A 23,808-nucleotide genomic window follows, 5' to 3' on the forward strand; every position below is an offset into this window, starting at 1 on the left:
TTCATTTTCCATCTCTTCTCTTCTTCCCACACATCTCCCTCGAAGCTCAAATAATAGTCTCCAGTCACTGAACAAGTCTCGGGCGACCAGCAGGTCACTCGACTCACACTCGCAATGTTCTACAGTCATGAAAGTATGTATTGACTGACACCTCCCAAGAAGTATACTTATGCCAGTCTTCTAGTCCTCACTTCCCCAGAGCATGGCGTCGCAACCATATGGTAAGATACGATTGATCACAACTTTTACAATATAGTACCAACATCTACACAGGCTCGTCGCAACCCTAGGCTCCCGCTCAGTTTCCAGACGACTGAACCGCAAAGCCATCCTGGATGTGGACGTCCCCAACGCATGCAGGGTGATCATCAATCCCGAAGCACCAATGGCCCTACGACTCCAAGGCAGCCTCTTGTACGTCGGGCATCCATCAACCACCCACCATGCTAACAGCGAACAGATACGGTGTCTCCCGAGTCTACAACCAGCAATGCGGATACACCTTGCTCGACACCCAAGCCATGCACGACAAAATGATCACGCAGCTGAAGATCATCCCGGGTAGTGGACTCGATCCAACCGCCGGACAAGCCAGGTGAGTCGACCTCCAACGCATCGCTGGCACTCGCTGATTATCACAGACCGAGTACTTTGGTCCTACCTTACGATCCCTCCTTCCTCCCCGAGACAGGTCTTCCGGGTCTTGACATTGACTTATCCTACCTTGCTCCTGTGGATGACGGTTCCAAACTAGGTACCATATGGGCCAATTCACCGATCAACAGTCTGTCTGGTGTGTCGCAGCTTTCGAGCTTGCAGATTGAACTTCCGTCAGATGGAGGAGTCGGTGGGGATTATATGCTCGGGTTTGAAGATGTGCCACCCGTGAAAGACAATGTCATTGTTCAGGTTTCCGGGCTTGCGTTGGAAGAAGGTGTTCTTCTCCAACCGGACTTTGAGTTTGACGAGGATGGAAATCTAATCGAGCTTGAGAGCAGGGTGAGATCGCCGCGGAGGTCAGCTGAGCCGCGGAGTGAGCACTTGTCTGAAAGGGAACAAGCCCAACAGCAACCTTGGGATGATCATGTAAGTTACATTGGAAGTCACGAAGAAAATGGTAAGCTCAACCGGCCGCAGATGCAAATCGACACCGAAGTTGTCAACTTGGGAAATGGCGCTATGGAAATCGACACGCTCGAAGGCCCAGGTATTCTGAACGAAGTCGCCGAAGCCATTGAAACCATTGAAGTCCAGCCCGTCAGAGCGCGACGCGCGAGAAAGCCAAAGGAACTCTCCACGGACGGTGCGACTGCATTGCGCAATCTTGATTTAGCCCAATGGAACAATGAATATGTATCCAACATGGCCGACGCCCGCAAGCAGAAGCAGCAGAACAAGATCCCAACAATCTCCAAGAAGAACGCTGCCTTCTGGGTATTCGGGTGCGGCATCGGCGGTGTCGGAAGTGGCTTGGGACAACGTCGTGAGCCACACCCATTGAACCAATTCTCCGGAGAAGAGTTGCTCAACGCAGTCTGTGGTCACAAGCGACAGTCAAAGCGCAGCCACTCACCCGACGACAGCGAGCGCCGAGTGCGCACCAGATCAGAAGAGCTGAGCCGTGAGAACATCGACCGTCTAAACATGGATGTTGAAATCGGCCGAGACGCCCCATCTAGCCTCCTCGACGACCGCTCTTCCCAAATGCCGTGGAATATCACTGCGTCCATCAAAAGCTCCCTCCGACCACATCGATTCGGCAGCGTGAGCGAGTCTTCTCGCAAAGGGCGCAGTCGTCTCGCGAGCGCCAGTCCCCTTGCGGGTCGTGGATATCGAGATATCGAGGACATTGATTTCGGCGAAGATCTCGATCTTACTCGATATCTGGAGGATGAGCTCGCGACGGACCGTGAGCACATTAGTTCTATTTCTCCTGGGAAACGGTCTATGATTGAACGTGCCAAGGCGAATCTGGACCGGGAGAGTTTGAACTTTTATGAATTTATGAAATCGAAGATGGGAATCGCGAGTGATGAATCTCCGCATGGTGATGTGATGAATCCGACTTCTCGGCTTGATTCCATTACGTTCGAGTCGCTGATGCCGACAGTGAGTACGACGCGTGCTGTGGCGACTCAGGCGTTGGTCAATGTTCTTACGCTGGCTACGAGGGGTGTGGTCCGGATCCATCAGGATCGGAGTGGAACTGGGGCGTTGGGAGCTAATTGCTCTTATGGAGATATTAAATTACGGTTGGCTGGAGTTTGAGGAGGGATGGGTGCGAGAGATGGTGAGAGGAGACGTCGGACGTGGTTCCTACAGTGGATCTTCCAAGGATATGGATATTCTTATGATGCGACGAAAACAACGGAGAAGAGCATATTACGACTCATCTATCATATTACTATCAAATCTTGAATCAACTTGAAAAGTTGCATCTTTAGGCACCGAAGATAGGAAATGAGATTCTCGGTTATTTTTCGGGCTCTGCGGTGCTTCAATAGAGAAACTCTTCAACCGACTGCCCTCCTTTTCACTTTGATCACGGTCCCTGGAGGAGGAATAGGGTGCTCACCCCATATGTGGTTGAGAGGGCGTTCCGGCATGCCCTGGATGTCATAATGTAGAAAGATGTACGCCAACACAAGCTTGATGTGGTGCGATGCAAACCATCGACCTGGGCTATGAAGAGTCAGATAACCGGGTTCCAGCTGCTATTCGCATGCAGTATTTGCAATTTCAAAGGGGTTGAAGAAGGCGAAAGACATACCAAGAGTGGCGCGCGTGTCCAAATGGGAGAAAAGTTTCACTGGTCATTGTCAACATGACCGGCTTGCAAGTTTCGGCATCGGCAATCTTTTCATTCGCAGTTTCTACATCCAAAAAACCGCCCGGAAGGAATCAAAAGGCACCATAGGCTTCTGAATCTGGGTAAAATCGCTCATCGTGGTGAATACCCGGAACTGGAACACTGAGCCAAGCACCCTGCTGGAGATGCTGCCCGTCTGGAAGCGTGATGCCATTTTTGGGAACTACCTCCCTCCAGAGACCTCGCACAAGGATAGGGTTCCTTCTCAGGCTTTCTCGAATTGCACTGTCCATACGATGAAGTTTGAGAGAGGCACTTGGCCGCTTTTGGTCTCCCGTCGCTGGGAAGACAGATTCAGCCTCCTCACGGAGAGTTTGATAGTAATGGAGTTTTGGATCAGAGCTCAGGATGTCAAGCAACGTGTTTGTTACCGTCACCGATGAGGATGATATTGCGCCGGATGTCTATAATCAATTTTATCGTGGTCAGCTAACTGGTGCGGGAAGGAATAGGGCAGCGAAGGAAATACCACAAGCGTAAATCGCTTTACCAGCGGTCCAGGGTCTTCAATGGATGCGGCTTTAGTGTCGAGGGCGGCCCGCAGCATCCAAGTAATAAGATCTTTAGGCGCTTCATAACTGAAGGCATTGTCATGTTTGTCACGATTCATGCTTTTCAATCGATCGGCAAACACAGGCCAAAGGTATCTCGTGCACGCAGCCAGATAGTAAGATAATGGCACAAGAAATAACGAACCAACCATTCTGCGAAAGATTCGAGGTGTGAGTTGGCCAACAGATAGTATCCCTGCACCAAAGATGTCTCCGAATCTCTGCATACATTGCATAAATCTCGCGTTGGAGCTGAGAGACCGTCCAAAAAATACTATCCCACTTGATTGGGATACGATGGAACTCATCGATGTGAAGAGATTGACTTCTGTCCAAGACTGGTCATCGAGTCCAAGAATAGTATCAGTTACAGACTGAATTTCATCCATTAAGTCATCCTGGATTGTGGCAAGATTGCGGGTTAAATGAAGACGAATGGCGGTTGCAATCGCCATATCGGTGGTATAATCAAACCCTGGAAACAGATAACGAAGCCCTAGCTTCTCGCCATGGACTTTTCCATGAGACAGAATGTCTTCTGGTTGGTCGGTTAACCATTTGATGTATCCTCTGGGCAGCATGATATGCGTTTCAAAGCTTGGCGTGGGCATTATGAACGGCTCTCCTTTTTCCGAGAACTGCAAAAGGAAGAAAATTAAGTCATCTGTTCATATGGCTGAGAACTACACAGGGTACCAAACCTTCTTGTAACCAGAGGCCATCGTCTGTAGACCACTTGTGAATTCACGGATGCAGGCCCTTACAGTTCCGAATGCCTCATTCCGGAGTCCCACATGTCCAATGGATGAAGGGACTCGCTGGGTCTTGATGCGTGACTGTGCAAGCAAATACAGCGATAAGACGACGACAAATGTTGTGGTGCAAACAATTGCAAATGCCATAAAAGAGGCCATATCGTTGGCTGCAACATCTCGAATAGGTTTGTAATTACTGCCTGGGAGAAAGGAGAAGGCAAAGGGCAGCTCTTCAAACATAATGGCCGTTTTGTAAATTTCCCACATATTGTGATACAGAATATTTTACGGGGGCATAGGAAGCCTGTCAAATTTGTAGAATCACAACCAAGCACTGACATTTCGCAGGATCATATCGAGCCCCTTTCAACCCACGTCGTCATGTCAAACGGGATGATTCATTACAATTTCGTGACCTGGAAGCAAACAAGATACAGGCACATATCTAGAAACCATGATTGATGCTATCTTGATCTAAAAAGTGTGTTTTTTCCTTGGTTGAACCTTGGAATGCACCCGAGTGGAACTGGCACGCGAACCGTTGTCGATGACGACATCTTCGGATTCCTTTTGCAAGCCAATCATGAGCCCGCATGCGATTTAATGTCAGCTCAGGGGCGAGTCAAAACAAGAAAGAGACACAGTCAAAGTCAGAGTGATGATCAAATCACCATTGGCTCGGGTAGTTGCGAAGTGCTTAATTTTTAGCGCCGGATCGGGCCTCGATTTTAGCTTTCCGCTTCCCGGTTGTCGACCCTAAGTGAACTCCACCTCGGAGCATCGAATAAGTCTAGAACCCCAACAGAGACTGAAGTTGGTACTTTTACACTTCATTTGATCTGATTCCCTGGTCGCTGAAGTCCCGTGATATGGTTGAGCCCCTGAGCGGCTGTCACAGCCGGCTCTCTTGAGTCATATCCTATCCATGGATTCATGTTAGGGTACCGAGCGGGCGATTGATTCGTCTTATCAGACCGTTGCAAAGATAACCGTCGATTTTGTCGTTTAGATAATGCTATCACGAATCCCCTAAGTATAATTCTCTGTTCACGGCTTAGCTCCCTTGACTAATCATATTTCACGGCTTGGCTTGAATCGAAGATTCGACCAATTGAATGTTAACTGTATGTACAATTAGTTGGAACTTTAAATAGACAGCTAAAAAGAGAGTTTAAAAGATAGTTTGAAAGATAGTTTAACAGATAGTTTAAAAGATATAAAATAGGGAGTAGTTAGAAAGATAGTTAGAATGATAGTTAAAAAAAGATCTCAAAGTTGATGATACCTAGGTAGTTCTGTTTCTTTACCAATAGAAATATGAAATTGAGCTAATACATAACTACACCTATTTACAAGTAACTATCGTTGTCTGTTTGGCCGCGCGTGAGCGCGGCACTGAGGCTTGTTAGACATCAGCGGCTGTGACTAAAGTGCTCTTGAGGCAGCAGATATCGCTGTGCTTGGAAATTCCCGATGGGAAATGCCTCATAGATGACTGCATTGTATTCACTGAGATCAGAGGAAAAACAGAAATGAAGCAAGGAGAAAAAAGAGAGAGAAAGACACCAGGGCAGAATTTACCCAGGCTCTAGACAGTACTGCTGACTAGTAAAGTGAAAAGTGAGACCGATGCTTCGGAACTGATCCTTGTCCGACATCCCTGAGACCTTTCACTTGCTAACTTCTGGCATCTGATCGCGTATACATACAGCAACTGGGATACAAGCTCATCCTCAAATTCATTCAATGGGGGCAAGTAGATCTCATCAATCAGCGAGCCAGCGAATTGGAAGGAAGTATGAACCTATACCTTTCCCTCTCCAACACACTCTCGTTTGATTCTTCCCTCTTCTCAATACAATCTCTTTTACAAAACCATTCCTCCGGTACATCTACTCTCTCCTCTCTTTACCACCATTTCTCTCAACTCACGTATCTTTTTTCACATTTCGCACTTGAAGTGGGCGATGCCTCAAGTGAAGTTCTGGATGAGAACATGGCTTTGATCGCAATGAGTGCTGGAAAAAGCGGGATGAAAAACTACAAAGACAAAGAACGTCGCCAGAGACCCGCAGCGTGTCTTTGAAAATACGGTGAGCGGATTCCTGTTGGCTGGATGCGATGGTTTACTGAAATGTACAGATACCCGTCCCGCTGCCGTTATCTTCACGTCTGCCGAACATGCCGATCAAACCGATCAGACTGAACAAGCCGAGGAAGCCGAAAAGGCCGATGGATCCGAAACTCAAACCAACTTCGGATTCGACAGCTTTTCTCGATATCACTCAAATTGTCCTTTCAAGCATACACATCAAGTGCTTTGCAACGAGAGGCAATGAAATGTTCGAAATCCCAAGAAGGACGAAATTGAGAAATTGTGGCATATGAAGAGCCCAAAGCTAGAGCGAAACTCGCCGCTTCATGGAATGCGTGCGATGACTGCAGATATGTGTGCATTCATTCTAGATCGCATCGGCGCATGAGTGTGAGCTAAATATGCTCCTCATTCTTTTCACTGCTTTGCTTTTTCTTTCCCCAAAAAAACAAAACAAAGAGAAACACAAAAAAAGCCCCTCGAAATGCGGCCTCAAGGGGGTTCCGACTGTTCCCACTTCGATGGGCTGCTCATTGCTAGAACTGGTATACAGTCGTCGCGAACAAGCGATGTCAAAGTATCTTCGGATTCTTTCGACAAGCCAGTCAGTCGGTTGATAACTAACATTTGTCTTTTTCGGAATCTTTGAAGACTGCCAGGTAAGGCGAGTGGAGCCGCCCACATACAAACATACGCGGCTACATCAAAGCCAGACTACTTTCAAAGCGCTGCTTGAACGAAGAAGACGAGAATGATCCTACTGGTGGTATTCCTGAAGGCAATGCAACAATGCATGAGCAACGCTCTTCATGTTCATGACGCCCATGGTGTAGCACGACGCTTACTGGTCTGCTTGGAACCGCTTTCTCATTTTCCGTTGGTGTGGGAAAAATGGTCACATTCCCGTACTGTGACGTCCTCATGGAAATCCTCATGGTGTGGCGGGGAATTATGCCCCTGACCCTTCTTACAAAAGGCCCAGATCCAGACTGTGAAATCCCATTCAACTGTGTTGGCTTTTCTTCCACATTCTATTAAGAAACAGTCAGAAAACCCTCCATGCGGCCATTCGGGTCAACTTGTCTTGTCACCATCGGCTTGAGGTGGTGACGGAGCGCCTCTACATAAAGACAAGCTCGTGGGGGTTCCTACACCAAAGATTCTTTCATCGATCGTTTCGTCTGGTACTTGATTCCACACTGTTATTTTGTCACAGATCAAATATTGCTCAAGTCACTAAGGAGACGATATTGAAGCGGCGACAGACGCCAATCAGTTGACGCGTCCGCCCCCGCGGAAACTTCCAGGGAAGGAGTGAAATGTCCAGTTACTGTTTTGAACAGCGTCCCATCCACAAACTGACGGCCAGTCGGAGCGGACAAACCAAATCGCGGAGCTAGCTATCCGCCGTTGCGTTGCTGCCACCGGAAAGAAGAGTGGCCTACGGCGCTACCAAAGCCGCCAAAAGCTATTCCCCACACTTCCTACTGGACGGCCTGGAGCCCCGCCACCCGTGGGACATGTTGCAAAACGCGGACCCACCTGGTGACAAGCTAGCTGCCCGTGCAGACGCCGAACTGTCTATTGCGTATGCAGCGATGAGCATGAAGGCTCAATACGACGATAAACACCAGCCGACCCACTTCATAGTCGGGGATTGAGTGTACATCAAGCTCGGCGACGGCTACAATATTGTTTCGAACTCCCGGCTACCGAGAAAACTCCGCCAGCGCTATGTCGGGCGCTTCCTGTGAAGCAAAGTTTTTCGGAACCAATTTCGGGGCACACAGGCCAGCAAGGCCAGAAATGCCGTGAAAAGTATGCGATAAGACTGTCTATTCCGAGATTATGCAGCAAGCTAATGGCAATTTAGCCTAGGGGAAGGCCAAATCCATTGTTCGTGGCTCTCAACTCCGACGCAGAACGAAGGGCAAAACTTCGACATGTTGTCAGCCAGACAAGTCCCAAATAGTATGACGAAGTGCGCTTTCTGTGGGCGTGGAATGCATTTGGAACAAAAAATCGGCCAATGCAGAATGTCTCAATCCTATTCTCAGTTGACCACGGTTAGTGTCCAAAAAAGGGGTTTCCAAAGCAGTACTTTGCCTTGGACAGACATGAGACAAGACATGGAGCGGCGTGGGCCACAGCGCGTGGATTCCTTCCATATTGCACCTAGAATGCCATTGCTCGGGCTGTTCAACGATCCCAATCGGCAAGAATACCAGTACAAGTGCCCTTACGCCTCAATCATCAAAGTCACGATTGAATCCTCACAATTACCCGCGTCCACTTCTTCGCACACAGAAGCTTTGCTCGAAGAGTGTCAATGCGATTCAGCCCAAATCCAAACTACGGACACGCCCCAAGGACATCTCTACGGTCGTGGACGTTTCAACCTTCCACTTCCTCGACTGGAACGCAATCCAAGGAGCCACTAACAAGAAGAGGAACCATGTGAAAATCGCTTCGAGCGACGAAGCCGAAGCGGACCGAAAGAAGGCCCCGGGCGCGCTTCGCCCACACAAGGCTGACCAAAACACTCCGAGCATGCAGCCTCCAGGGACCCAACACTGTCGGTCTCCAATGCAGAAAAAAACTATGCAGTCTTTGTATTGTGACCAGAACCACACAATCCACGCACAGAGTCGCAGCTGCCGCCATATTGGCTGTTACCCCCTTCAAGTTCATTAAGTGGATAACGACTGATTGAACCAGACACCAAGGTAGTTACTGACAGGCCACAACGACAAAACAGTGAGGCATTCTGCCGGCTCAGAAGATGCCTACCATCCCCTAGAGCGATCAGAAAAGACATGAAACAGGGTTTCAGTTTCATTGTTTTCTCTCTGAGATTTTCGTTTGTTGTCTTCTGATTTACGGCCCCCGGACTTTCTCCCTTCTTCGCGCCCCTATGCCCCACATCGGTACCACGTTGAGTGTACCTATCACCGTTGGACTCTGTCAATGGTGGCGGCTGTTGGCTATCGACTGGCCCGGCCACTGAACGCTGGCCTTGAGATTCGACTCAAACGGGAATGTCCGTTCGTCCCGGCAACGTCCCTCGAAGGATCTGGCTCCGCTTGTTTATGCTCATGGGCTATCCTGGATTGTCAGCAACAGGGACACGGTAGTCCTCTAAATTCGTCAGCTAGCTCACCACCTCGCAGCTCTCCGAAAGAACTCAGACAAAGCAGTGGCTCGCACGGGCGGGGCATGGTCAATCGGGTTGATACTGGCTCCTCCCGAGTTTGTTAAGAGGAACACCGCGTGGGCACGCCGGTCAGAAGTCCACGGAGGCGAGACTATCATAGAAGGCAAAGAGCAAATTGTCAATCCGATATACCCGAGAATTTCGAACCCTTTTGCTGATTACGATTCAAACAGACTCTTGATGATGGCTGAACTCTCCGCAACACCCTCCGAAAAACACACAGCAAGTGAAAAAGTCCAATCTTTCAGCCAGTTGCGCACCATGGAGCTCTTTCAGCAACGAGAGAACTAACTGGTGTCCAACGAACGACTTTGGGTCCTTGTCATTGGCTCTTGGCTTAATGCCGGCCGAAATAGACCGGCGTTTTCAACAAGGTCAAGACCTATTGAGATCAGACTGGAAGACTTTTCAGAGCTTGCAATATGGAGCGATTTGATGAAGGACGTTGTTCAGGCTGCGCATTTCTACGTCTGACTGCTTGATCTTCATCCTCTCGAGATAACACGGCCTTAAAAAGCCCTCTACATCTAGACAACTGTCACATGAGGAGCCTTCGACCTCAAGGGGAGGCTGAGTTTGAGACGAAAGACAGATTCTCATTTACCACGTCTCATAATCAAGTGAGAAGTGTGAATGACGTATTTTTCTTCATGCCACTTTCCCATCTTGATATTGTTTCCATCTCCTTCCCTTCCTTACTTTCCTTAATCGGACCCCGTCCCACCGAAATTGAATTATCCTGGCCATCACAAATTCTGACATTTCACACTGCTCAACCATCCTCGACGAGACTCGTTTGAAACAAATGGCAACATTCATGGTCGACTGCCCGGAACTACAAGGTTCACATCGTCCAAATCCTTGATTGAACTGTACATGTCAGACCGAGGCAAGATAAGCCAAATCCAAGGCCCTCTTAGGATATGAATAGCCCAGAACAATGCTGGTGGCTTCTACATTCCGCATTCAATCAGAAAAGCTCACATTAATTGGGCTGAAATGGCCACCGAGCAAGCCAGACGATTAAGTAAGCCACCTCTGAAAGCCACTTCACACTGCAAGAAATGAAAAAACATTGATGTGAAGGTTCATACCAAGTGAGTTATTGTTTTGACGACCCATCATAACGAAAATTAATAACTTGAACGAGAATGAGAATCCAGTTATCGAAACCCCCACGGCTTCTGCTTGTCATTGCTGAGTATCTCATGCTTTATGGAAGGCATCACGTCATTTCATATGGCAACTGACCGGCTTGAAACAGACGGCCAGCGTTTATCTAAGGCGGCATATACCGATATGGTTTTAGTCCTCGACGAAGGTCCGCGGTGCAATCATTCCTTTGATACAGCAAGTCCTCTATCAAGGATTATCAACGGCATCTGGAACTCCCAGGTGTCTGATGCACCTCTTGCGAGCTTTATCTTTACAAGTTCAGGAGCTCAGCCTAGAAAGGCACCGACTCCAGCCAACCAGAGCCCGCAGCCATGATATACGTTCGCTTCCTAGATCAAGGATGTTTGTGCACAAATGAACCACAAATGTATTTTCACACTGACATTTGAATCTCTCAGTGATTCGTTTCTTTGTCCAAGACGACGTGACTCTAGCTAGCACCCCGCAAAAAGCCTGCAACCGTCATGTCTCATGGTTCCGCCTCCCTGGATCAAAATCAACCCAGGTGGATGGTGATTATCGCACCACTTAACAAGGCCTCGAGATCCGAATACCTCCGCCAGATTACATTCACCACATCTATCATGTCAACCTGTGCGCCAGACAGATGGACTTGATCGATCCGATATGGTCAATCGGAGCTCGCCTATAAGGATTGACATCTACTCATTAAGCAACACTCGAAGCATACGAAAATTTTCCTGCTGAGGCGTGCAGGTTTTAGTGGAAAACTTGGACAAAGGAAGACCTGATGAGAAACTCATGCCTATGATATGATATCTTACAGACGTTCTCAACACGTTGAAGACCCGGTATTGCCACAAGAACTCATCGTGAGGACTTGCCCAGTTGAAGCCACCATCGGCAAAGATATTGTTTAAAATTATTCTGTGGCCAAAGAAGCCCGAGATCAGGCTGAAATGAGGCTGAAAAGATCGTCAGCGGCCGTATCCTGCCTTCCATTTTCTTCGGCCTCCTGGATCTTCCAAATCGCTCAACATCACGGACCTATTACATCGCTGTGAGAATGGCCGTTTTGAAATTACCAACATTTGAGAACGCATGATGTCGGCCACCATCCGTGGTGCGCAATCGCATTCAACGACAAGATTTGGGTTGCTATTCGGAGGTTCGGGTTCCGCGAATCTTCTCTTCTATGTCTGGAGAGAACGTCGAAAGGCTTCAATTAAATGATCGATTTGGGTAAAATCACACCATCAAGATGGCCACAAGATGGTAACCCCGCGACAAAACCAAGACCCTGCCGGTCCGGCAAGCGGGCTCAATGGCAGATAGGTCCTTTTTGCCAATTTGCCACCCAACATGAATCCAGCCTCTGCCTTCTGTTAACTCAAGGCCGCTATGAAGAAGTTGCATATGAAGAAAGACGAAGAATGTTGAGAGAAAAGCAGAGGAAGTAGAGTCGCGATAGGACAAACGCCGACCCAGGTGGAAAGGGTTGCATCGGTAAGCAAACGACGGGCCCAGGCTGCGTCTATGAAGGTCATACTAACATGTGATAAGAATCCAGCGGCCCCTTCATCGCCCACAGTGAGAAGTGAAACAGTCTCCATTTCAGCAGAAGCCCTAAGGAGCGGTGGCTATAACGGGTTGAACATACACCATACGGAGTACGGAATGCATCTGCCTTTCGCTGTCCAAGAGAGTCAACTCATCAAACCCAAAGATGAGCACGCCGTGCAGTTCATTCAAAGCAGGTCAATATTGCCGAGATGCCTCGAAGACGCCGAGCCGTGTCGCAAAATGGCCCACCGTCCTCGTCACACAGAAATACGTTCCCTTATTCCCAGTGTGGATGGAGCCAGTCGCAAAAAACGATCTCGAACCCATGGATTTTGGGTTGGATCTTGCAGCTGAGGTACCCAAAACGCGGCTCTTTCGAGACGGACTCCCGCTCGACAGGGAGAGATGCGTATTCCGGAGCTTTGCTAGAGCCTACAAGCCTGAAATAAAAGTTTCATCATTTTCTAGTCACCAGTTGGCCATAGAAAGCACTTCGTCTCCATAAACCTTGGAAGCCAAATGTAGGTTGTAGAAATACACTCAAAGAGCGGCAACTTTGGTGAAAGAGGTACGGAGTAGGTGATCCAAAACGTGCACTTGTATCACGAAGTAGATATTTTACTCTACTGATTTGGCAACGATTCTTTTATGCCCAGGTGCAGCATAGCGCCATGTGTGAAATTTTGTAAGGAACACCAGAGCAAATTTTATTTAGGCCTTGTATGGGGTATCTATAGATGCGACAGTGGCGCTAAGCGTAAAGAAAGGCACGACAGCAATCATGTAAAGGTCGAATCAAAGCAAAATGTCAACACAAGAAGCAATGCTGTTGAGGTCGAGCTTAGAGAGATCCAAAGGTCCATCGGGGAGGACCCTCTCTTTGACATCCACGGGAAGCTTGTCAACTATGGCCGACACGATGCTGAACACCGAGTTCTTAGCAACTTCGAAAGTCTCGGCCTCATTCAAGGTAATGGGAGCAACTGTAAAAGACGGGGCCGCGATGGAGGGGGTCATGGCAGCCAGGCTGGGATGAACGGGCAAGGCATCAACGACACACGATAGGACTTTTTGTAGATCGAGATTGGGAGCCATCTTAATCTCGGCGTTCACGGGGAGACTATCGACCAGAGCGGAGCACAGACTCAGAATGGGGACATGGCTCAGGTCCAAGTTGCGCGCGGCATGCGCTCTAGAGTGGGTAGGCGTCGCAGTGGTGGCAGCGAGAAGTGTTGTAGCAGCATAAATTATAGAGAGACGCATTTTGAGGTGTGCGGTGGAGATATTTGGAGAGCCCTGGAGGAGAGGGGGAGGTTTTCAACGGTCACGAACTTGGATATTTTCAACCAGTGAGCCGTAGACAGATCCCGGGAACTACCACAAGGAGGGAAATGATCTAACGGGACGATCTCAATCCAAGATAGTCGAAGCCTTGATGAATGTCTGATTTGAGTGGGTGAGCCGGTGGATGATTACGAACTATATCCACTTGAACCATGACTGTACTCCGCGCACCTTGTAAATACACATGTGCCAGCGGATACATGAACGATGACCCGAATATTACTGGTATGGAGAAAGTAAGCGGTATGCTAGTATGCAGATCAGAGAGGCAAAACATGGTCGAGGTTGACGTAGAAGTGGATACGAATTTTGAAGGGCAACGGCAGCTCAACATCACACGTCGGGACACGCTATTGTACAAACCTTGGAAGGAACTTGTGGAGCGCCTATGCAGGTGAACAGAGCGCGTCAGATCTTGATCACTCGTACGTACCCACATACACAATCTGTGTAGGTGCTACTCCGCAAGAGTAGACGAAGGACAAGTAAATTGTAGCAACACATTGGAGAATACTGAGTACGGAGTACGGAGTATGCTTCAGAGAATCCAGCAGTACTCGTAGGCACTGAAAGTACATAACTACAGGGGGAAGCACCCCAATCATCTCATACTCTTTGTCACCAAAACCCCTGAAAAGTCCTTGGAAGTGATCGACGTCCACGAACCTGTCGAGGAGTCGACAATGGACCCTACTTAAACCACGTCAGGCTAGCGCTATTATGTAGATGGGGCCACTTGGTGATCCTGAGCGCTTAGTGGTCCCAAGGAGAAATAAAGTCCCACCGACACCTTTTTAGGTCCCACCAACAGCATTAGCGTTTCCAATGAGCTGACTGTCGGTGGGACCTACTGCTGGATTCGTGGTCACGTGAGCGCTATTGTATTTTTCAATTGTACAATACCTGTTTTGTCTTTAGGACGTTCTTTAAATACACCAACTTCCCTGTGCGAGAATGTATTTTATCTGACAGTGTGAGACCTTCCCCACAGCTCCAGGGCTCCTATCGACAGTGGAGACTATGACTTCCTAATTGGGATTGACCCACTGTCGATAGGACCTGACCCCTCGATCATCTTATGTACAAGTACGAAGTACGGAGTACGGAGTATGACATTTTCAATTTGCCATCACCCGGACTCCTCACTTAATTCAAGAGGTAGACGACAAGGTTACCGAGTGTAACACATCCGGATTCAGAATTCACTTGAATGGATTGTCCTTCGAAATTACTTTTGTCATGAACCGTACCCTGCGTGAATCAAATATGTTAGACACCGAACCATCTCCTTCTTTGCGAGATGCGAAGTAACGTACGACAGGATCCTCAGCGGCCATGGCAGCTGCAAATGCAAAGATGATGAAATGAGAAAATTGCATGGTCTCGGTCCGAAGTGTGAGGCTTTTGACTGCCTTGCGTGTAGGTTGATCAATATCGATTGCGAGTAGGACGTAACCTGAAATTACGCCCGGGACCTCCGGTTTCCAGCTCAAAGGTTGCGATATATTCTGGGGACCAGCAATGCCGATACTGTCATTTGCTCCCCCAAGACACACGCCAGCTGCGTTGAGGTCGCTGAGAACCCCATAGTCTCGAAGCAAGACGCATTCACGGATGACGGAGGGCATGATAGCTGGGGTCAGCCACTAGTCACTGCCAACAACATCGCGTATGTGGCCTTCACCTCGGGGTCGACCGGCACGCCAAAGAGTGTGGTGATTGAGCATGGCATGAACCACTCGATGCTCAAAGGTTGGGAGTCCTTGTGGTCGATTTGCTCCACAACCAGATGCCTGTGGTTCTCGTCTCCTGCTTTCGATGCGACCATTCTCGAAGTGCCTCTGATGCTAGCTGCTGGCGGTCGTATCTGTATCTCTTCTGATGAGGAGCGGATGAACAATCTGGAGGGAGCCATGTCAGATATGAAGGTCAATTGGAGCTTCTTCGTCCCATCCGTGGCTCGAACTCTTTCGCCATCGGAGATCCCAGGCCTTCGCCTGCTCGTTCTTGGAGGGGAAACACTCGCTCCGTCAGACTTGGAAATGTGGCTTCCACATGTCGAGCTGCACATCGCATACGGCCCCACTGAGTGCACTGCCATGACCACCAGTCGTCAAGTGACGGCCCTGGATATGAACCGGATCAATATCGGTCACGCTCCGGCGGCAACTTGTTGGATTGTCGAGACCCCGATAATCACAATCAGCTTCGACCAGTGGGAGCCACTGGAGAGTTGGTGGTCGGGGGACCCACGGCGGGGAGAGGATATCTGAATCGACCGAAAGAAATGGCCGCTGCATTTGTGGAAAACCCAACATGGGCATCTGACTTTCCTGGTCTTTCTGTCAGCCAGCTGTACAAGTCTGGGGATCTGGCGCGCTTCGACCCAGATGGCATTTTGATTTACCTCGGACGAAAAGACCCACAAGTCAAGATCAACAGACAGCGCATCGAGCTGCAAGAGATCGAGCAATGTGCGAAGCAGCATCTTCCCAACATGGAGGCGGTCGCTGAGGTTGTGTCTTTCCAACACAATAAAGGCTCCAAGCTTGCATTGTTCACCTGCTTGGCTGCCGGTGAAATCAAAATGTCACTCAGCGAGAAAGAAGGTGGAATCTTTCTTCCTCCTGCCGACTCCGACAACTTCCAACGTGAGAACTTGCGCAAGCACCTCAAGCAATCCTTAGCGCCCTACATGGTCCCTTGGCTTGTCATCCCTTTGAGCTATCTTATTGACCGAGTTTGAATGGTTGTCTCGCCACTTTTTGTTGTCCACCCCATATGGTCTGATTTGAGAACCAATCCAGAAGTAGTTAGACTAACATAAACAGCAATTATGTCAGCCTGCATTCGAACCAAGGCGACCGTTTATCATTTTCTACCACACCATGGCGCCCTTTGAGGCAAAGTAAGTACTACCTGATTGAAGACGCGATGAATGTCCTTGTTATTAGCATTTCAGAGGACGATGCTAGCAGTCTCAGCTGTCAAGCTAACAACGACTGTTGCCAGCCTCCCCGCGATCCGCGCCTGCATTTTTGACATGGACGGACTTCTCATCAACACAGAAGACTTAATCACGCTGTCCGTGAATGAGGTCCTTGACAAGTACGGAAGACCTCCGCTCACTCGGTCAATTCGAGCGCAGCTCATGGGTGTTCCAAACTCGACAAATGGTGACATCTTTCACGACTGGGCCAAATTGCCCATATCCCGCGAACAATTCGCACGTGAATCGAGCGCAAATATGGGACTGCATTTTCCAAATTGCAAGCCGTTGCCTGGCGCGAGAGAGCTTTTGTCAAGTCTGAGTCGTGCGTGTGGTACATCCTCTAAGAAAAGAATCGATATGGCACTGGCATCAAGCACCAAGTCCCATACTTATGAGTTGAAAACTTCAAGGGCGGAAATTAAGGATCTGATTGGGTTCTTTCGGCCCGAAAGAAGGATCCTGGGTGACGACCCACGCGTGCCACGGGGACGAGGAAAACCGGCGCCTGATATATTTTTAGTCGCGTTGCGGGCGATCAATTTGACAAAAGACCCGTCTGAAAAAGATATCCTACCGAGCGAATGCTTGGTCTTTGAGGATAGTGTGGCTGGAGTTGAAGCTGGAAGGCGCGCTGGAATGAGAGTTGTCTGGGTTCCGCATCCCGATATGGCACTGGAATACGAATCGAGGCAAGAGGCCGTCTTCGCTGGGAGAACAGCGACCACCCAGGTTGGAGATGACTGTCAGTTGGGAGAGGTCAATGACGGCTGGATTGAAACGATCCCAACTCTGGAAGACTTTGATTATACTAAGTACGGCATCACATAGCCAATGGATCTCCCCTGATACAAATAACAAATCTCTCGAGCAATGGAAGCGGAAGTGGACCTATGGTAGAAGCCCTAAGTGATCTATCGTACAATATACTTCTGCTGGAGATTCAAAGATCACACGCCGTTTTCCGCAATTTGTAGTTCAATTCTTCGGAAAGTAATAAGGAAAATATGAGTCTGCGTTGGCGAGGAAGAGACCTTTATCCCATGGATGATGTTAATTGTGCGGTGGCCAGGTATAGACCTTTGTACTCCGTAGGTGATTCTAAAGTTGGATGTATCCGCGGACACGCAGTGCTGAGCGGATCGGCCCGCCAATCAGCCAGGGGTCAACAAGGCACGAACCACCACGTTAAAGTCGCTGCCATCAGGTTGATGTCAAGAGAGCGAGATGGACAGTAGACTTTTGGACCACCCTGGCCACTCGATATCGAAGTTATCAGCTCTCTCTCGGAAACAGCGAGCGAGCCCAATCTCCCCCTCCTCGTTAGCAGTGTTGAGATCTGTCGCGATCATCACATCGGAAAAACTTTCCCCCATGGTTCGTTCCCCCTTGTTTCAAATTCCGCCTGAGTTCCTCATGAGAATGTGGAACGAAGTGAGACCATGGCGCTGCAAAGTCTTCCAGTTGAGGTCATCTACCTTGTTTTCCAGTTTGTTGGCAGTGACGCCCTTCGAAAACAGGAAGCTTGCTGTCTACTAGTTTCGAAATGGTGGTACAATCTTGCAGAGCCGGTCTTGCTCAAAGACTTGGTTCTCAATGCGAATCTTCTCGACAAAATGCCGGAAGACGCATTTGAAAGGTTGAGCTTACATGCACAGCGACTTACAGTCCAGGTGACCCATGCATCAGATTTTCTCGGTGATGAGATATTCAACGATGCGATCTGTCAATTGTTATCCCGATGCGCATATCTGAAAGCCTTTAGCTTCCGTGCCCAAAGTGATTTTGACCCTGAGCACCCCATGATGCCAGCCACAAATTATCTCGCATCGTGGTCACCAATGAGGCTTTTCGACACTCTCGATCTTTCCGGTATCTCGGACCTCGTCATTGACACCTGCGGCTCCATGTTCAAAAGCCGGGTGCATATCTGTCCTCAGGTACTCAAGATTCCTTCTCTGAGATCTCTTCGCCTGAGGATGCATCATATCTGCCCGCGTGTACTTGAGCTCGAATCAGATTCCAGGATAGAGAGTATTATCATCAACATGAGCCTTATGGAGCCTGGCTGTTTCCATGCAGGTTTCAGTCGCCATTGTACGGAGCCGAAGTCCGCATACGATCTTTATCAAGACATGGTAACGACCGCCACAAATGTCGCAACCAGTCACTCTGGTATCAAGATGCTGAGAATACTCTCTCATAAACATCCGTATTCTGAAATAGTAACTACTGATTGTATCAAGGGGATGACGATGATTTTGGCGGATATCACTAAGGATTGGGAGGAAGATGGACTCCCAGATATCGAACATGCCGAGCTATCAGATCGAGATCTTTTCGCGGAAGACAGTGAGGACGAACCCTTCGTGACACTAGGCTAGCCGCTTTCTTAGTTTCATGCTTGAGACCGAGCTTCATTCCGAGATTCCGACCTTGCCCTGGGGACGAGATAAAGTGGATTTTGAGGTCGACTCCGGCCAATCGGATGAATCGGTTTGTCGGAACTTTGGTGAAATCCGATCAAGGGTCCACTCCTCGGCTTCCCGAGGCCTCTCCACGCGGCGGCAACTCTCCCAAAATCCGATGTTATTGAGAATTTGTTGGTGTACCCGTTATTACGAATCCAGCCTATCATGCAGATCATTATTGCTCGGAATACGAGTAGCGACCCGAGTCCCGATTAGAAGCTTGGGCTTCTTGGGTTCTATACTTTTAAAATCAGCCGGATCAAGTGAGATGTGATCCGTGAAGACATCGGCTCTCCTCCTTATATTACAGGCATGTCTGGACTGGATTCGTTTGTTCTCAGCTACTGAAAGACCTCCTGCATATCGATCATCAGGCTCACATCAGGGTAGTCCAAGCAGCCAGGTACTCATTCCTCCTCGCTTGCCATGGTCTCTGACTCGGTAAGTGATGCCATTATCCAAATGAGAATTGAACTTGTCAAATAAGATGGTCGTGCTTACCGTGGAAAGCGCTCCCTATCGAGGGAGACATCAGGTTGCGAAGATCTTCCCATATACCGATCCAACGGTCGCAGTCTCGGCATCCTCTTTTCCAATGTCACGGCGTTCGGCGTGGCTGGCGGCTCGCAAACGGTAGCCGACCTTCAGAGGATTCTCACTGATATTCTGATGTGGCCCGTGAAAAGTGCTTTCAACTTCTCAAACCGAAAGCAAGAGCCCTGTACCATTGTGGAAAATGTCGACGGCGTCCTGTTCCCTGGCGAAATGATGCTGGTCCTTGGTCGTCCAGGAGCCGGTTGCTCGACTATTCTTCGTTTGCTCGCCAATCAGCACCAAGCCTTCCAGTCGGTAGAGGGTTCAATTCAGTACGCTGGATTTTCGGCAAAGGAAATGAAACAGCACTATCGCTCTGAGGTCGTTTATTGCTCGGAGGATGACATACATTTCCCAAATCTCAGCGTTCGCGACACCATGGATTTTGCAATGCGGGTTCGAAAGCCAAACAGGGATAATGAGCCGGCGGCGAAGTTTTCGCAGCAAATGTCTGACAGGGTGCTGGCGTCACTGGGTCTTTCCCACACAAAGGATACCGTTGTGGGTGATGCATTTCTTCGTGGCGTTTCCGGGGGTGAAAGGAAGCGCATCTCATTAGCAGAGGTACTTGCTATCAATGCTTCTGTCATGTCCTGGGATAATCCAATCAGGGGGTTGGATAGCCATTCTGCTCTCAACTTGCTGGAGCTTCTCAGGGCTATGGCGCAGAAGACAGGAATGTCGAATGCAGTGACCCTGTACCAGGCATCGGAGGCAATGTATGACTTCTTTGATCGAGTGATGGTCATGTACGAAGGAAAAATGATATTTTGCGGACCCGCAAATCGAGCCAGGGAATATTTCATCGAGCTCGGGTTTCACTGTCGCCCACGCCAGACTACTGCTGACTTCCTCACTGCAATCACATCCCCCGGAGAACGCTCATTCCAAGACACCTACAAGGGGCAACGCTTCGAGACAGCTGAGGCACTGGCTCGGGTGTTTCGCAGCAGCTCGGATTATCATCATCTCAATCGCGAAATGACGGTATACAAAGAGCAAATTGTCACAAACAAAACCATCGCCGAAACTTTTCAGGAGGAAGTTTACAGAACGCGATCTCGATTTTCTCCCAGGTCCGCCACTGAAGTCTCATCCATCTGGACCCAGACTTTGGCCACCTTGCGTCGTCAATACCAGCTCATCGTGAGAGACTGGCACACCGTTTTGACAACAATTATTCTTACGGTTATCAACTCTCTCATTGTCTCCTCCGCCTATTACATGGCACCAAAAACAGCGACTGGGTCGTTTGAGCGCAGTGGCGCTCTTTTCTTTGCGTTGGTCTACTTCACCCTCAACGCCATCACCGAAGTTCCCAAGACAATTCAAAGCCGAGCCATTTTGTCGAAGCAGCGCCAGATGGGATACGCCCATCCCTTCTCCTTCGCGATCTCACTCTTTTTCGCCGAGCTTCCCGTCATGATCGTACAATCACTTGTTTTCTCGTGCTGCTACTATTTCACCATTGGGCTGGAGAACACGGCAGGAAGTTTTTGGATCTTTGCGCTGGTTACTTTCACTCACTTCGCGAGCGTGTCTAACCTATTCCGCATGCTTGGGGCCTGGGCCCCAAACCTCAACATTGGTCTGCTGATGGCCGGGAGTGCGCTTCCAATCGTCTGTCTATACTCCGGTTACGCACCACCGGTGCCGACAATGCACCGCTGGGGCTCATGGATAAGGCGAATCTCCCCGAGCCCGTTTGCCATGGAAGCCTTGATGGGAAATGAGTACGCCGATATCACTCTACACTGCTCCTCCGACCAACTGATTCCACATGGGGATCAGTACAACGAGACACAGTACCAGGGATGTCCTATGGCCGGAGCCGAGAAAGGCTCCCATTATGTCCCCGGGAGAATATATCTTACAAATCAATATGGGTTTGATGCTACCAACATCTGGCGTGATTTCGGTATCGTGGTCGCCATGTGGATCATTTACTTCATTCTCACGGCGATTGGACTAACTTGTATGACTCGCGACACTGCTTCATCGAATTCTCGAGTCTTCCGACGTGGAGCCAAGACTATCCTCGGCCCACAACACGCAGAGATGGATGTTGAAAATCAATCCCCAAAGCATGCAACATCACAGTCTCCTTCCTCGGCCACTTCAATTTCTGAGAAGACTTTGGAAGTCGACTTCAATTCTGCGACCCGCTCCTTTGTGTTTCAGAACATCAATTATTTTGTGAACGTTGCCGGCAAAGAGCGTCAGTTGTTAAACAATATCACTGCATATGTCAGGCCCGGACAACTGACTGCTCTGATGGGTGCCTCTGGTGCCGGAAAGTCCACACTCCTGGAGACTATCTCCGGTCGCAAGACTGAGGGACGCACGGAAGGCCGCTTGCAATTTGATGGACGTGATCTTGACAATGGCTTTTCGCGATCATGCGGCTTCTGCATGCAACAGGATGTACATGAGCCTTTAGCCACTGTATATGAGGCACTTGCGTTCTCAGCCTTCATGCGACAGTCTGCAGATACTCCGTCTGAGGACAAGATTCAAGAGGTTGATGACATCATTGAGCTGCTGGAGCTTGGTCCTATCGCGCACGCCATGGTTGGCTCGCTTGGAATAGAAGAGAAGAAGCGTGTGACCATCGGGGTTGAACTGTGCGCTCGTCCATCAGCCCTTCTTTTCCTAGACGAGGTAAGTTTATTTTATGGAAAGTTTCATTGAAAAGGATGACACAGCTAACCATTCTCTACAGCCGACCTCTGGTCTTGACAGCCAGGCTGCTCATTCAATTGTCACGTTTCTTCGCAAGATTGCAGCCCAGGGAATCCCCATCGTCTGTACAATTCATCAGCCCTCGAGTGTCATCTTTGAGATGTTTACTCATGCTCTGATTTTGGCTCCAGGCGGGAGAACCGTCTATTTCGGCGAGACAGGCGAGCCGCTCAATGGCTACTTCGCACGAAACAACGCTGCTATGAGCCCATCCGCAAACCCTGCTGAATTTGTCATTACAACCGTTGCTGCCTCTAACGCTGACACTTCAGCACCGAGCTGGCCACAGGTGTGGCAGGGCTCATCTGAGTGCCATGATCTCCACGAGCGTGTCTCGCAGATGATGTCTGACCAGTCACCCTCCATTGATGAGAAACAGCAGAATCATCCAAAAAGTGCCCAACAATTTGCATTGCCTCTGTTCGGGCAGGTTCGTCATTTGACCAAGCGTCATTGGATCTCAATCTGGCGCAATGGCTCTTACAACTTCAGCAAACTTTTCAAAAGTATATTTTTCCAGATGATCGTCGCTTTTACATTTTTCAAAGCTGGTGGCGATGTCAACGGCTTGCAAAATCATGCTCTTGCTCTCCTGATTGGCTGTTGGGTTATCCCGGCCATTGCCGCAGATGTGCAAGATATTTGGTTTCAAAAATGGGCTCTTTTTGAAGCGCGGGAGAAGAACGGGATTTACGACTTCAAGGCGCTACTTATTGCTCTCATCGCTGTTGAAACACCATGGCAGATCGTCAGCTTTACCTTGGTGTTCTTTTGCAGTTACTGGACTGTCGGATATACGAACACTCCCTCCGTTGCTGGCTTTGTTTACCTCATGTATCTGGTCATGTCGTTGTTCGGAACCGGATTCTGCTTCATCATGGCCTCCCTGTTTCCCAATGCCACCATGGCCGGGTATGCGAACTCGCTTTTCTGGGTTATCTTCATGATGTTCAATGGTATCGTTGCTCCCAAATCACAGCTGAATGATTTTTATCGGTATTGGATGACTTGGGCGGATCCGATGCGCTACTACTTTGGGGCCACTGTGTCCTCTGTCCTGCATAACGTCAAAGCTGTTTGCAAACCTGAAGATCTTGCGGTCTTCGACCCCCCTCCTGGTCAGACTTGTGGTGAATATGTGCAGGCATACATGGGTTCCAACCCAGGATACCTGCAAAGCACCACCGAGACCTCTTCCTGCAAATATTGTCCCTACTCTGTGGGAGACGACTATTCGCGTACTCTGGACTTTTATTTCACAGATCGTTGGAGAGACTTTGGCGTCTTTTTGGCCTTTTGCTTGTCTAATTTCCTGATAGTCTTCCTCGCAACCTGGGTTGGCCGCGTGGTGATACGTCGCTGGCGAAAATAGAAGGCATAACCCTTGAATATACTGAGTGGCCCATGGATGTTGTCGGGCGCGAAAATGCGGATTCAGAGGGTATTTGTGGACTGATACTCGGCAAGATTGATTCATCCCGATG

At 49.1% G+C, this 23,808-nt stretch overlaps 7 protein-coding genes across 7 annotated transcripts; 5 read left to right on the forward strand and 2 right to left on the reverse strand.

The window, feature by feature from the left end:
• Window positions 1-114: 114 nt before the first annotated feature.
• Window positions 115-2,268, forward strand: N7506_005203 (Rad21/Rec8 N terminal domain protein; the record flags this gene model as incomplete). Its single annotated transcript, XM_056954497.1, has 6 exons — window positions 115-133; window positions 185-221; window positions 274-414; window positions 461-595; window positions 642-1,086; window positions 1,138-2,268. The coding sequence occupies 6 exons, from the start codon at window positions 115-117 to the stop codon at window positions 2,266-2,268; spliced, it is 1,908 nt and encodes a 635-aa protein (XP_056813386.1).
• Window positions 2,269-2,513: 245 nt separating this feature from the next.
• N7506_005204 (cytochrome P450) lies at window positions 2,514-4,442 on the reverse strand (the record flags this gene model as incomplete). The annotated part of the gene is made up of 4 exons (XM_056954498.1): window positions 2,514-2,714; window positions 3,037-3,273; window positions 3,339-4,058; window positions 4,122-4,442. 4 exons carry the CDS (start codon window positions 4,440-4,442, stop codon window positions 2,514-2,516), a joined length of 1,479 nt encoding a protein of 492 aa, XP_056813387.1.
• An 8,537-nt stretch (window positions 4,443-12,979) lies between these two features.
• N7506_005205 (uncharacterized protein) lies at window positions 12,980-13,447 on the reverse strand (the record flags this gene model as incomplete). Its single annotated transcript, XM_056954499.1, has 1 exon — window positions 12,980-13,447. The coding sequence occupies one exon, from the start codon at window positions 13,445-13,447 to the stop codon at window positions 12,980-12,982; it is 468 nt and encodes a 155-aa protein (XP_056813388.1).
• A 1,445-nt stretch (window positions 13,448-14,892) lies between these two features.
• N7506_005206 (non-ribosomal peptide synthetase) lies at window positions 14,893-16,274 on the forward strand (the record flags this gene model as incomplete). The annotated part of the gene is made up of 3 exons (XM_056954500.1): window positions 14,893-14,947; window positions 15,017-15,760; window positions 15,814-16,274. The coding sequence occupies 3 exons, from the start codon at window positions 14,893-14,895 to the stop codon at window positions 16,272-16,274; spliced, it is 1,260 nt and encodes a 419-aa protein (XP_056813389.1).
• Window positions 16,275-16,416: 142 nt separating this feature from the next.
• On the forward strand, window positions 16,417-17,348 carry N7506_005207 (putative HAD superfamily hydrolase; the record flags this gene model as incomplete). The annotated part of the gene is made up of 2 exons (XM_056954501.1): window positions 16,417-16,436; window positions 16,541-17,348. 2 exons carry the CDS (start codon window positions 16,417-16,419, stop codon window positions 17,346-17,348), a joined length of 828 nt encoding a protein of 275 aa, XP_056813390.1.
• Window positions 17,349-17,959: 611 nt separating this feature from the next.
• N7506_005208 (uncharacterized protein) lies at window positions 17,960-18,901 on the forward strand (the record flags this gene model as incomplete). Its single annotated transcript, XM_056954502.1, has 1 exon — window positions 17,960-18,901. One exon carries the CDS (start codon window positions 17,960-17,962, stop codon window positions 18,899-18,901), a length of 942 nt encoding a protein of 313 aa, XP_056813391.1.
• Window positions 18,902-19,414: 513 nt separating this feature from the next.
• On the forward strand, window positions 19,415-23,696 carry N7506_005209 (uncharacterized protein; the record flags this gene model as incomplete). The annotated part of the gene is made up of 3 exons (XM_056954503.1): window positions 19,415-19,429; window positions 19,517-22,243; window positions 22,305-23,696. 3 exons carry the CDS (start codon window positions 19,415-19,417, stop codon window positions 23,694-23,696), a joined length of 4,134 nt encoding a protein of 1,377 aa, XP_056813392.1.
• Between the last annotated feature and the right edge of the window lie 112 nt (window positions 23,697-23,808).

The sequence above is a fragment of the Penicillium brevicompactum genome (genome assembly GCF_028827555.1).
Source record: "Penicillium brevicompactum strain IBT 35665 chromosome Unknown utg000003l_segment0_segment0, whole genome shotgun sequence".
Lineage (NCBI taxonomy): Eukaryota > Fungi > Ascomycota > Eurotiomycetes > Eurotiales > Aspergillaceae > Penicillium > Penicillium brevicompactum.